Here is a 14097-nt window from a genome sequence, read left to right on the forward strand (position 1 = left end):
TAGCTAATCCATCAGAAATTATCAATAAAGCCCTTACTGCCAATCTAATTAATATGTAATCACTTTATTTTGTCATTGCAGAGGTCGGCGGGGGTGCTGAGCTGTTTACCTTATAATTTGACATGCCTTACGTCATATTATAAGGCAAATAGCTCACCCCCGCCGACCTCTGGTTTATAAGTTAATTCAACTTAATTAATAGTGTTTTGTTTACATATTTCCATAGGTTTTTCCCATTAGTTACCATCAAGTTGTTATCAGTGGTAACCACAGAGTTTTTTTCTCACCTCTTCCCAACATATGGTAACAGTGATGGTGATTGTATATTGATAAAGAAAGAACAAAGTTACACGATAGTTATTCTAGGTACTTTATTTAAAACCATAGTATAACTCCTTTAGATCATCGCATTTCTGTCTTTCCCACAAAACTGTGACAACGGTCCTACAGAGTTCCTCCAGTTTGCAGTCGATATCGCACCACGGTCTCGCGTCGCTCATCTTGTAGAAGTAATCCGAATATATGTCTAAGAGTTGTTTATTATTTGTGGCCATTCTGGTGACCAGATCGTTCATTGAGGCAGGTGACAAGTCAGGCACTCGGAACTTTCGCTTGAAGTCGTAGAGTCTGAACCAGTCGGGTTTACGTTTAGGCGTGAGGTTGGCGTTAGTCAGGTTGTAGATGTAGTTCTCGATGTTCGTAGGTTCCTGGTGGATTAAGAGGTTAGTTACACCTCAGCTCAAGCCCAGAGGACTTCGGCCAGAGTCGAATATGCAAGAGCGATAGACGCAGATAACGATTTCGATAGTGACGGTAAGCCCTCAGAATGAGGTGAATCAATTTCCTGGAGTTTGCCAGAGCTTTGTTAGATTAAAATAAATGGCAAAAAATTTGAAAAATAATTTCGCCTAAGTAATATACCATGGACCTAGAGTAAAATAAGAGTAGGTAAAAACACCCTTTAATCGACAGAAACATTAATGCGCTGATTGCTTACATTACAAGTTGCAACGTCGGCTATAATTTGACAACTGATCATCTCGTCTTAGAAAGCTCGTCAAGATGGCAATACCAATTGTTGTCTCTACAGGGTGGCTAAAAAATAAGTTTATTCCCGTTGCCAGGGATGTTTTGGGATTACACTGAGCAACTTTTACTATGGGACCAACCTAGAAATCGCAAAAAAACCTATTCAACCGTACTCTTTTACTTATCTGGTACTTTTCTGACTTTACTTACATATGTGAAAGGATGGAACTTGACTATTTTGTAATTAGGGTTGAAGTTTGAGAAGGTGGTGATACCGCCCGCGTTCCACGCCACTCGCATCGCTCGCCCCGACGGGCTGTAGAATACCTTGAACTCGTCCGCGTGCATATGCCCGTTGAATTCCGCGGCAATTGTAGAAGCGAACCTTAGGATAGGTATTTTAAGGGATTTAAGATAAGTATGGCGACTTAGAAGCCAAGGTCAGTAACATACAGTCCCGAGCCAGGATACATTTAGGAATCTTGCGTGTAACAAACGTATAACTAATATTTATATTTGGATACCAGGTGGTCTTATCTAGTTAATTTTATTTCTCAAGCCAAATTTAGTAGATTAGGTACCACTTTGTATCAGATTATTTAAACGCCTTTTTTTGCAACAGCGGGGCGTAAGGCTAATAATATTACCTAATTGTCATAAAGTACGCTTCCGATATTTATAAAAGAAGCAAAGAGCTTTCTGGATTTATTTTATTAAATAATTAAGCTAAATATACGAGTAACCTACGAGTAGGTAAGTTCCGTAAGTGCCTAGCAAGTTAGTAAAGTATCTATTTTCAATTTATTTGGTGGCTGTTGCTCTTCGCCTGGACTGCGATGTTTGCGAACCTCACATATGCATCTGCGGCACTATGGTTGAAAGTAATGGTCATCATGCGTTGAGTTGTTGTCGTTGTGTGGGGAGGTTTCCACGCCACCATGCCCTAAACGACATTGTGAGGAGGGCACTTTTGTCCGCAAGTGTGCCGTGCATGTTGGAACCTCCAGGCCTAAGCCGTTCCGATGGCAAAAGACCTGACGGGCTGACACTTATCCCATGGGAAAAGGGTAAGTGTCTACTTTGGGACGCGACATGTGTCAGCACGTATGCTGCCTCGCACATTGGTCGGACGGTCCGGACGGCAGGAGCGGCGGCTGAGTGGGCGGCACTTAGGAAGCGCGACAAGTACTCGGCGCTGCTGACTAAATATATTTTTGTCCCTTTAGCAGTGGAGACGTCTGGGTGTTGGTGTGCCGAGGCCAAAATTTTCTTGGGCGAATTGGGGCAGCGTTTGAGGGAGAGAGGTCATGACCCTCGTTCCGGGTCATTCCTGATGCAGAGGCTGTCTGTCGCGGTCCAGCGTGGCAACGCGGCGAGCGTGATGGGCACCTTTGCGTCTGGACGGGCGCGGGACGAGTGGTTTGACTAGGTTCTAGGTGTGTCTTTTTTTAGTTTAGTTTTAATTTAGTTTAGTTTATAGTTAATTTTAGGGTAATTTATTATTATGTACGATGTCGATGTATTGTTGTGACTTGGTTTTAGTTTAGTTTACTTTTTAGTTAATTTTAATGTAAATTGATATAAATTGTACTGTATTTCTGTTAAAAGTTAATTGTTCTAGTGTAAAGTACCATCTCGTAAAATTTCTGTAGCTAGCTAATTTGTTTGCACCTTATATATTTTCAATAGGTACATAGGTACATACAATCATATAATGTACTGAATTTTGTATAATATACCTGTTTACAATTCTGTTATACTCCCTGGTCCATGTGTAGGTGAGGTCGGCTTCGCCAGGAGCTATGTGTGTCAGTATGTGTACTTTTTCCCCCGCCAGCTCAGCCTTGTGCAGTTCAATTACCAACCAATCCAAGTGTTCTTTAGCATTGAGAGGGTCGTATACTTGCCACCTAAAATAAGAATTAAGTGTATTTGTCTTATAGATTGTAGGCGCTTAGGTGTGATCATAGCTTACCAGTTATACTTATAGGCCGCGTTGCTGTTCAAAGTGATGGCCCTGAGCCCCGGTCTGATTAGCACAGAGTACTCTCCACGCTTCAAAAAGGTGGCTCTGGCGTTTTTGGGCAAATAGTGCTTCCACTTTTTGGCGAGCGACTTGTAGAGCCACGTGGTGTTCAGCTTGTCCCCCGAAACGGATGCTGAGGCGAATCTATCGGATACGACATTTATATGTTATTCTATTTTCTCCGTTTTTTTTACATATTAGGCCACTAAAAGTAAAAAGTATAGTAAACTGATGGTCAATATTCTAGTTATAAATATAGTCCAGTAAGGTACGCAATATTTGTTATGAGGCCTCTCGGGCCTCTCTTATAAGTACAGTGGGTGCAAGAATGCTTTGCTCACGTCACGCCGCTATCACGTAGTAATTAATTGATAGGTATGCTGATGCTGTGATGCTAGTCCGTGAAGTATTAGGTACCTACACAGTTGAGTAGGTGTGTAGTATAACTTACTGGTTAATAGGTTGCGATTCATGATTGCCTATGACAGGTACGACCGTCACATTGTCGCCGAAGCTCCGCCCGATTTTTTTAACTATGTAACTATTAATAGCGTCGTTCTGCTCGTATGTGGTCTCCCAAACGTGGTGGTCGATGGTGTCACCTATGTAGTACACCACGTCAACGCTCTGAAATAGTTTTTGCCCGTACACATTTGTATCCAAAATTGTTTGTTTGATTTGTTTACCCTTTGCATACTTAACTATTCCCCGCATATAGTTTGTTTGGTACCTTGTGTATATTAGAAATCCTGTCGATTACGTCATCGAACGTCCAAATCGGTGTATCGCAGTTTCTATAGTCGCCCCAATAACCAGCAGGAGCAGCTTTCTTACGCTTAATTCTCTTATGAGATCGCATCTTTCTAATTTCCGCAGCCACTTTTAAATCCAATAACATTTCAGCATCGTATCTGATAAAACTTTTTTCGTAAATAGACTCATTAATGTAGGAGTTATAGGAGACTTGGGCTGTTTGGCCAGCACGGCAACAAACAGGTTCAGCGCAGTCGGCTACTCCATACGGTTCGTATAGAGGGTCGATGTGTGCGTCTGTGATTAAGGCGACTTTTAGAGGCTTGTTTCTGTTTAATATCGTGCGCTGAAAGAAATAATTTGTTTGCTTAGGTACCGTTAAAGCAAGATTAAGGCTTTCATAGTCAATAGTTATTGTGCAACAAGAGAGGAAAGTTGGTTTTTCTTGCGAGTGTTTAATTTTGAGTCCCGAGAAAGCGAAAGATTCTATAATTGAATCACGAGCGAAGCGAGGGACTCAAGAACACGTGATGTAAAATAACTTTGCTCTCGTGTTGCACACATAATCTTTCACCTCAGTAGTGAGAACATATTAAAGGTTAAAATGTATTTCGAATTACACAGAATAATACAGAGATACTAAAAAAAAAGTACGAAGTGGCAGTTCATGGCCTTCACTAAATTAAAAAGCTACTCTGTTTCACTCCCTGGTGTGAGGAAAGTCGCACTTTCTTCACTCCCTGGAGTGAGGAAAGTCGCACTTACCTCACTCCAGGGAGTGACGAAAGAAGGCTTGTTCGAGCTGCTGAGGTGAAAAGTGTGTTCGTCCATTCACGGATTAGCTCAGTGGCCATTAGTAAGTAGGAATGTAGGTAATTTTAATTTGGTATGGAAATAAATATAAACCACGCCAAAAAAGTTTACAAAGTGGTAAATAATAAAATAAAACTATGAAAACGGATTATATCGCGTATATTGAATTTATAATACATCCCGACGTTTCGAACTCTTTACAGCGTTCGTGGTCAACGGGTGACAAATAATAATAATAGGTGGTAAATAATAATTTAAAAAAAACAAATAGGATAGATACTTATTCCCGTACCTCCACACGTAAAGTGGGGATAATTTTTCGCTTTAATATGTTAACTACATCCCACTCTAAATCATATCGATTATCGAGTAAACAAGTTAATCTGAGACCTCTATCAGGTGTTTTTTGTTGTCACCTGAGAGGTCCCTCGGGAGTCTTATTAGTTATTTCTCTATGAACTGAACGCCATACAAAAATAAGCCCTTTTGAAAAGACACTCCTCAATTGGAACCTCAATCCTCAAGTGATATGAATGTATACTTTCTTGTCCTTGACCAGGACAGGATCCGGGAGATCCACATGCCAGTCGAATCTGGGATCATCGTAGGCACAGACATCAGGGTCGTCCGCCACTTGGAGGGCTAACCCGCAAAACGTGTTTGGCTCGGCTTCAGGGGTGTTCCTTATTATGTAGGCGAGTATAGGCTAGAATCAGATAAAAAAGAAACTGAAGTAAATTGCCTAACTAATTTGCGGGACCTGTATATACAGGTGTCCCAGAACAACCACGTCACAGTGACACCGGAGGTAGGTCAACTGAAGAGGAACCTAACCAGTGTTTTTTTTTTTACGTGGAGTAATGCAGTTAGGCATTCCGTCCAGCCTCCACTCGAAAACCGTGCAACTTTTACTGGGGTCATGTTAGGCTGGTTAGGTTCCTCTTGAGTTGACCTACCTCCGGTTAAATTGCAGATAATTAAAAAAAAAGTTATGATGGTGTGATTATATTTTCTGTGTTAGTGATTATAAACTCCGGAGATAATAAGGGGGTGGGGGAAGGGGATGGTATTTTTTTTCACATTTTCCTTCATTTTCACGTTGTTCATGACTATTCCAAATTTCAAATCGATAGCTCAAGTAGTTCTCGAGATAATTAGCGATGTGACTCATGTGACAGACGGACAGTCGCACCATAAGGATTCCTTTTGTACCTTTTTGGTACGGAACCCTAATAACATGTGAAAACACAGACAATAATGTTAATACACGGTGTTTTTAGGCTTCCGTATCCAAAGGGTAAAAACGGGACCAGACGGGTCACCAGGGGCCCTATTCGAGATGCACAACTGTCAGTTTCGGCTTCAACATCAGTTCAACAGTGGAATGAATCATTTGTTCATCAACTGTGGAAAGTATCATTTGGTACAACCAAAACTCATTCATTGAAAAAATTATTCAACAAAAATCAACTTTGTTTTCTTACTACTATACGGTTTAAAATGGCTCTGATAACGGCGTGGTTCGGTTTGGTTTCGTTGTCACCTAACTGTGGATTGCTAATGTCAAATTTTGACATGTAATGATTTGTTCACTAGACTTTTTTGTCTATAGGCTTGGGCACCATCTTGGAGTTTTTGACGTGCAAAAGGGGAATTTGTAACATAGAGTAAAGATTTTTTTTTTCAGTACATAACTTTACAGAAATTAATGACATCTTGTAAGCGATAGATGAACTAATGCGCTGTGGACGACGCGGCGGCGAGTAGTGGAACTATACGTGACAATCTCCATCAATCAAAAAGGGACTACACTGCTGATGGTCGATAAAGGCTATTGTTAAATGAATTTTAACAGTACGAACACCTTATTGACAAGTGTTCTTTTTGTTGAACCCAGACCTACACGTCAAATAATGCTCGCTCCACACATTCTCCTATGAACGCTCAAAAATTGTAAAAAAAAATGAAACAAATTACTCGTCACCTCTCTCTCAAGCTGCCTATTTCTAAACCACGTTCATAAATCAAGTTGTCCCAACACATTTCGTAAACCATATTCAGAAAAGTCCGTTGTTTATTACTAGGTTCGTTAGGTAGCTTACAAATGCCCGCGAAGCGGGGCTCCGTCTAGTTAAATTGCGAGGGAAAAGTTTTTTTTTTGTCCATAAATGTGCACGAAAAAGACCTTTACGTATATCTGATGGCGACTGTACAATTCTACAAAAACAGGCAAGACTAGAATAGTTGTGTATTTAGGACAATCTTAACCTTTGGTATGCTTAGAAGCAAATCTGATTCCATATATATTCAACATGAAATTGTCTAGATTGCTATTTAAATAGCAATTTTTTGACGGGAGCATACGAAAGATTAAGCACGCAGTAAAAAAAAGATCAATAGCAATGTTAACCTTTTGAACGCTTTGTCATAAACAAAAACGTCACTGTCACGCCAAGATAACCGGCGCAAGCGAGCGAATGTAAACTTTACTTGAAAGTATCAAGGTTACTTTGACAGCGTCAGCCATAACCGCTATAGTGGTCCTTGGCGCTGTGGGCACGACTAGTAACGACCACTTTAGGGGTTCTTGGCATTCATAGGGTTAAAATAAAATCAAAACTTTTTACGTATATTATTTACTGTCATTATGAAGTAAGTACTTAAATACCTACCTATTGCGGTGCGTGCACACCAACACGCAATTTAGGACAATTTATTTATTTATTTAAAAATTTAAATCAGGCAACAATTACAAGTCACATATTACAAATACCTTACAGACTAACATATATATATATGCATTTTATAAACTTAAAAACTAAACACTATTTAGGCGACAAAACGGCGTGTATGCCAATCACTATGTCAAGTGTCAAGGAAAATTGATAATTGAACAATAGCATACTATTTGACTATGTACCGAGAATAATTTATTATTTAAACCGAAAACAGTAACAAATTACTTTTACATTACGTTTATTATGAACTTAATTTACTAATAAATGATGTGTATAGTTGTGTGCAATCACTACATATAATTAATTTCACAATTTTAAGCTAAACGTTTAAGAATCCGTTATCGATTTTAGTCGCAAAACCGTAAAATTGATAGATTAAGTCGGTAAAATTATACAACGTTTGATACGTAATAGAAATAACAAGTTTCTATTAGCACGTCTTCTCATCTTGCCGTTTTACAGATCAATTTTTTGAAAACAGGTTCACAAAATTAGTAATGTTTTTTTTTTCTGTTGGACGTTTAGGTAAACGCGCGTAAAGCACTGATTTTGTCGCTCTTATTTGTAAATTTCGTAAAGTTTGGACTGCTAAAAATGGTAATTTTGTATTACACATATCCTGTACAGACTACATTTTTATTATTATGACTTTGAAGTAGTGTAAATGAAAGTTAGATGAAATCAATTTTCTCCAGAAATTACTTCAAAACAAGTGACAATTTCTCTGAAAATAGACATAATTTCAACGTAATTTTGATACTTCAATAATCTACAAAATTTGCTGAAACTATTCTTATACATCATTTTGTATAATTTACCATTTTATTTTTATGAATTTTTAAAAACTGCCCCTTCTCTTCATATATTACCAGTGACGCACGCTCGCGACCTCATTATTAAAACGCATGATGAGAATACGTGCTAACAGAAACCAATACTTGTTATTTAGATAATTACGTAACAAAAGGTGTACAATTTCAAAGACTAATCTATCAATTTTACATTTTTGATCTAAAATCGTTACCGGGCTCTGTCAATGGACTGGCATGAGTACATTTTTAGGGTTCCGTACCTCAAAAGGAAAAAACGGAACGCTTACTTATAGGATCACTTGTGCGCCTGTCTCTGTCTGTCCGTCTGTCACAGCTTATTATCATATCGTCGGGCCTACGGCCTTCGGCCTTCGGCCCGCCGTTTCGCTTGTCTGAGGCATTTTTACTATTGGGTCGTGTTTAAGCTCCAACTTCCCCCTCTCGTGTGACGCTTCGGGCCTTCGGCCCTACGCGAAGCTCGGCCTTCGGCCTTCGACAGTATCAACCAATATGAAAGCACGTTATGCTCTATGGCAAATCGCAACGCCAGAGAACATGACGTATGAAAGCCACTAGGGATCTATTTACTCACTAGGAGGATATAACCAAACGGAGACGCCACGTCTGTAATTTTCTGTACAGAGATCGATATAATTATGTTTTGTAGAAGATTTGGAGCTGAAACCTGACTACGGTAAACGATAGTAGTTCGCCCCGAACTGAGAACTCACTTTTCGAAAAACCTATAGAGAAGATTTATATGTTCATATTATTTATATTTATCTACATCTACTTAAGTACCTATTACATTTTCGACGCAATTGAACACAATATGTACAAATTCATAACACGTGCCGTTTCTTACAATTTTAACTACTAATTAATATGTAATATGTTAAAGGGCCACTTAAATCCCCAATTCTTATATCAATTTTCATTATGATCCGCGGGCTTAGCACGGTAGCATTTTTATCGCCTGTCACCATGCCTGTCACGTTCTAACAAGTATGTAAGTGCAAAAGTGGCAGGCATAGTGACAGGTGATAAAAATGCAACCATGCTGACACCGCAGGGCAAAAATTAAGGAATTCAAGATGGTGGCCATTATTTACAATTTTGACTTCGGATTACTATGACAAAGCCTTTCGAATCCTCAGATACATAGTTGGACCAAGATAAGTCTGCAACAATTTAAATAGCAAACGTAGTGCAAGTGTTATTTAAACGTCATAATTACATAGGAGTTTAATGTTTAAAATAACGCACTGCGTGTGCTACCAAAATCATTGCAAACTTTTTTTGGTCTAACTCTATACATTTTTTAACATGCTCATACCAAGAATAAAAAAATTCAAGATAGTGACCATGCTTTACAATTTTAGCTAAGAATTCGTATAAGTATGTATTATCATTACAATATTAAGCGGCTTCTCAGATAACAAAACTTTCTGAAGAATGAGAACAAATTAAATTATTTATAGAAAATATTTTAATTCGTGACAATTCATAATGTCACATGTTGTGGAGTATACGAGTTACTGACACACTTTTACTGCTGACTGTACGAGACCTTTCTAATGAACCCAAACTCAATGTGTTTGTGTTTTTCCATAGAAGAGTTAAGTTTGCTACTTATTCTGACTGGTTCATCAGATCAGCTCCATGTTAGCATATTATTGCATTGTCTTGGGAATTACGGATGTACTCCAAATTTCAACTGAATCAGACATCGGCAAGTGGTTCAAATTTAAGTTTCAAGATTTGAAGCACACACAAATACAAAGATAGTTTGGATATACGGCGTCAAGCTAAATAAAAGTGTGTAATAAAAATGTGTGAATTCTAAGAAATAATCATAATGGCCTGGGTAAACTCTGGAGGTTGATAGTTGATGTTGATGTCGTTGTCTCCGGATGACGACCAAAAGCATCTGGTTGGGTAATACGGGCGGACGGGCATGACGGAAGAGTCATCCTGTTCTGTATTCATCGTCATTCGTCATTACGTCCCTGTAAAAATAGTTATTTGTTATACAAAGGGGCAAAGTTCTTGTTTAAATGCTTGTGCTAATATTGATACCCGAGCCAGCGAAAGACATCGAAATGAAACCACGAGCGTAGCGAGTTCGATAAGTTTGATAAGTGGAATCTTGAGCGTTGCTTCAAGTCAAAGGCTTCGTGCCGTAACAAATTTTACCACCAAGTGAAACACAAGATTTTTCACCACACCAACGCAAGGAAAATACTAACTGAAAAATATCAAACAAAATCAAACCAAAATCATATCCAAATGAACGTTATACTAAACTTGTCATTCAAAATCATCATTTAAAAGTAAATTCTACCGGCTAACATAAGGAAACAACTCAAAATTTGCATCAGATTACTTTGCCTCACCAGTGGATAAAATGCAATTCATGAATTAAATAATCATTTATTTTGCCTCCCATAGAAGTGTTAGTAACAAAAACTTAAATACTAATGTTGTTTAACAGTTAATTACTTAATATGCCACTTTCTCATCAGTCTGCCTATTAGCCAAGGTGACCATTGTTTGTGCTACGACAACGAAATGCTTTGTGTCCCTCTATCACTCTTCCATATGACTGCGGTAGAGAGACAGCGTTTCGTTGTCGTAGCGAAAATGATTGTCTTGGCTAGGCACCCAGAGCAATGTTATATTCAATGCACAGTGCACACAGTGAAAACTGTTTTTTCTACATGTAACGCTTCTTAAAAGCTTAGAGCGCTGGTGGCCTAGAGCGGTAAGAGCTTGTGACTTTCAATCCGGTCGCGGGTTCAAACCCCGGCTCGTAACTGAGTTTTTCGGAATATATGTACCAGTCACTTTTCGGTGAAGGAAAACATCGTGAGGAAACCGGACTAATCCTAATAAGGCCTAATACTTTATTTACCCTCTGGGTCAGATGGCAGTCGCTTTCGTAAAAACTAGTTCCTATGTCAATTCTTGGAATTAGTTGCCAAGCGGACCCCAGGATCCCATGAGCCGTGGCAAAAGCCGGAACAACGCCAGGAAGATGATGAACGTTTCTTTAAAAAAATATGTTCCCTGTAGCCCTACTCAAAATTTAAGAGTACTTAAGTATCAAGATTATAGTACAGATGTACACATACCAACACTAACACATATTAAATGAATCTATTTTTTTTAAGTAAAGAATTATGTACAATATTGTCAAGGAGGGTAATGTAGCAACTGTATGTATGTATGTAAAAATTATACAACACAACATTAAAATGATACTCACTTCTTCCCGATTTGACGAGCAAACACGGCTTGCCATTACATCGAGCAATCTTATAAGAGCATCATGCTGCCTTGACATGTGATGTAGCAGGCTGTTGGTCGTGGTTTGATACTGTTTGAACTGCTCATCACGTGAGGTTATGAGCCTCACAACCTGCTCATGAAGCCGAGTGTTGTGGGCTTCATGGGACGTGATGAGCAGTTCCATGTTCCGCGCGACGCGGAGCATAGCCTGCCCCAATGTAGCGTCGTTGGCCGCATGGCGACGCTCTAGGTCCTGGATTGACGCTTCTGCCGTTTCCAGGGCACTAAGGGCAGGGTATGCTGTAATAAAAATAATTAGGTACATAACTCGTACAACTACTAAGGTAGTGGCACTGTGGCACCAATACACAAATGACCAAGCGATGGCCCCAACTTTTTTTTACATGATTCAGCCCATAATCCAACCTAATTAACTACCCTAACCTAATTAACCTACTCCCAATCCTTTAATTACTAAACAACATTTTAGTAATGAATATGCTTGTGCCGCACATTGGTGGCATCCCGCCTTAAAGTTGCTATGTGTGATTGAAAACTAATCTATATTAAAAATCCGGCCAAGTGCGAGTCGGACTCGCGCACGAAGGGTTCCGTACTTAAATATTTATTTTATTTAGTTTTTAGTATTAAATTTGTTGTTGTAGCGGCAACAGAGATACATCATCTGTGAAAATTTCAACTGTCTAGATATCACAGTTCATGAGATATAGCCTGGTGACAGACGGACAGACAGACAGATAGACAGTCCACTGTTTAAGTTATAGGGTCCCGTTTTTTACCCTTTGGGTACAGAACCCTAAAAACATAAAAACACGCAATCGTCGACATTCCGAGCTTTTTAAAGTATGTTCTCAAGCTCTGCATACATTTGAGAGTCTGACCGGAAAGAAAAGAGTCATAGAATAGATATATCAATTCCCGTATATAGAGCGCTGCATGCTGATGGGACTGTAGTATAAATAGATACATAATATTAAAGGATAATTTAACACAGATTGAACTAGTTTCACAATAAGTTCAATAATAAGGCTACTAGACGACGATGTATGTATATGAATACTTTTATACATAGAAAACATCCAGAACTCAGGAATAATTCAACTGGGGAACAAATTAAATTATTTTTATGAAATTATTTATTTTTATGGTTTTTTAGATAGTCGCACTACTGTATATAAATTTTAAACTAAAATAGATATCAGACACTAAATAAAAAGTGACCAAGTCCACCGGTAGCCGAGGCGGGAATCGAACCCACGTCTTCAGCTTTTATTATATTATTAACACACACATAAATGTCCTAACGGATTCGAACCCGGGACCTCCTGCTTCGTAAGCAACCAATGACTCGATGTCACTACCATCTAGGCTAAATTAAATTCGAGTAAGTATATTCCACGGTATATTCAAACCTAACAATGAAAAAGTTTCAGCAGGTTCTAATTTGATACTTTCCAAATGCATAATCATAATCAATATTTATACGGTAGATAAGATAAGACAGTGTAATGCTATTAACAACTTCCACTAGACTTATATTGACCGGGATATAGACCGTTAGTACCTTTTGTATTTCGGTCAATATAAGTCTAGTGAAACTAACCGTGAATCATTCAAAACTCTTATTAACGAGTTATTTGATATATTAATACATAATATATACACAAAACGCCCGTGCCCCTAGTGCCGGCATTTGGCGAGGTCGCCCATGGGTCCTACTCCCAACTGGGTGCGGCACCTGGGCGGGAGGACTGGGGGGTCTCTTTCGCCAGGCCTGCGCCCGTGCCCCTAGTGCCGTCTTTTGGCGAGGGCACGCATGGGTCCCACCTGGGTGCGGCACCTGGGCGGGAGGACTGGGGGGACTCCGTCGCCAGGCCTGCACCAGTGCCCCTAGTGCCGGCATTTGGCGAGGCCACCGATAAGTTCCGCCTGGGTGCGGCACCTGGGCCGGTCGATTCTGAGAGGGGCTCCTGGGTTGCCCACGGTGGTCTGGGTCTTGCCGATAAATCTGGAGGTGGCGCACCCGGATCCTCCACGTTTTCTCTTTGGGCCCTTGGCCTGGGTGCTTCGTCGTCTCCCTGTGATAATAAAAGCTTAGTAAAGTAGTAACTGAACACTAAGTACCTAAAAAAATTTTAATTGTAAGAAATTAACTTCACAGCAGTTTAAAATTTCATCAATTTCAACTATATTATATCACTAGCTTTTGCCCGCGACTTCGTCTGCGTGGAGTTAGTAATTTATGTAGCTTATTTTTTATCCAATCTGCTTTATTTCGATTTCCCATACAAACTTCCACCCCCCTTTTCACCCCCTTAAAGGATGACCCCCGGGTCTCAAACTATCTCTATTTTAAATTTCAACAAAATCGGTTCAGCGGTTTAAGCGTGAAGTGGTTATGGTAACAGACTAAACAGACAGACAGAAAGATAGATAGATAGAGAGATTTATTATTCCAAAATTATACATACAATTTATACAGTTTCCTGCAAAACTGTTGTTCACAGTTTGCCTGCAGGTAAGATAGTTAACTAAATTATTCTACTTGCTATGCCACTTAACAGACACACTTTCGCGTTTATAATATTAGTATGGATTTGACTTTAAATTCTGG

The 14097-nt window shown here is 39.3% G+C and overlaps 1 protein-coding gene across 1 annotated transcript; it reads right to left on the bottom strand.

Annotated features, from left to right (window-relative positions):
* Window positions 1–346: 346 nt before the first annotated feature.
* On the bottom strand, window positions 347–7148 carry LOC134743400 (sphingomyelin phosphodiesterase 1-like). Its single transcript, XM_063676790.1, has 8 exons — window positions 7131–7148; window positions 5163–5327; window positions 3786–4175; window positions 3507–3682; window positions 3005–3199; window positions 2769–2939; window positions 1240–1414; window positions 347–707 (listed from the first exon to the last, which is right to left on the bottom strand). The coding sequence occupies exons 1-8, from the start codon at window positions 7146–7148 to the stop codon at window positions 372–374; spliced, it is 1626 nt and encodes a 541-aa protein (XP_063532860.1). The 3' UTR covers window positions 347–371.
* Between the last annotated feature and the right edge of the window lie 6949 nt (window positions 7149–14097).

This window comes from Cydia strobilella, chromosome 8 (genome assembly GCF_947568885.1).
Source record: "Cydia strobilella chromosome 8, ilCydStro3.1, whole genome shotgun sequence".
NCBI classification, from domain to species: domain Eukaryota; kingdom Metazoa; phylum Arthropoda; class Insecta; order Lepidoptera; family Tortricidae; genus Cydia; species Cydia strobilella.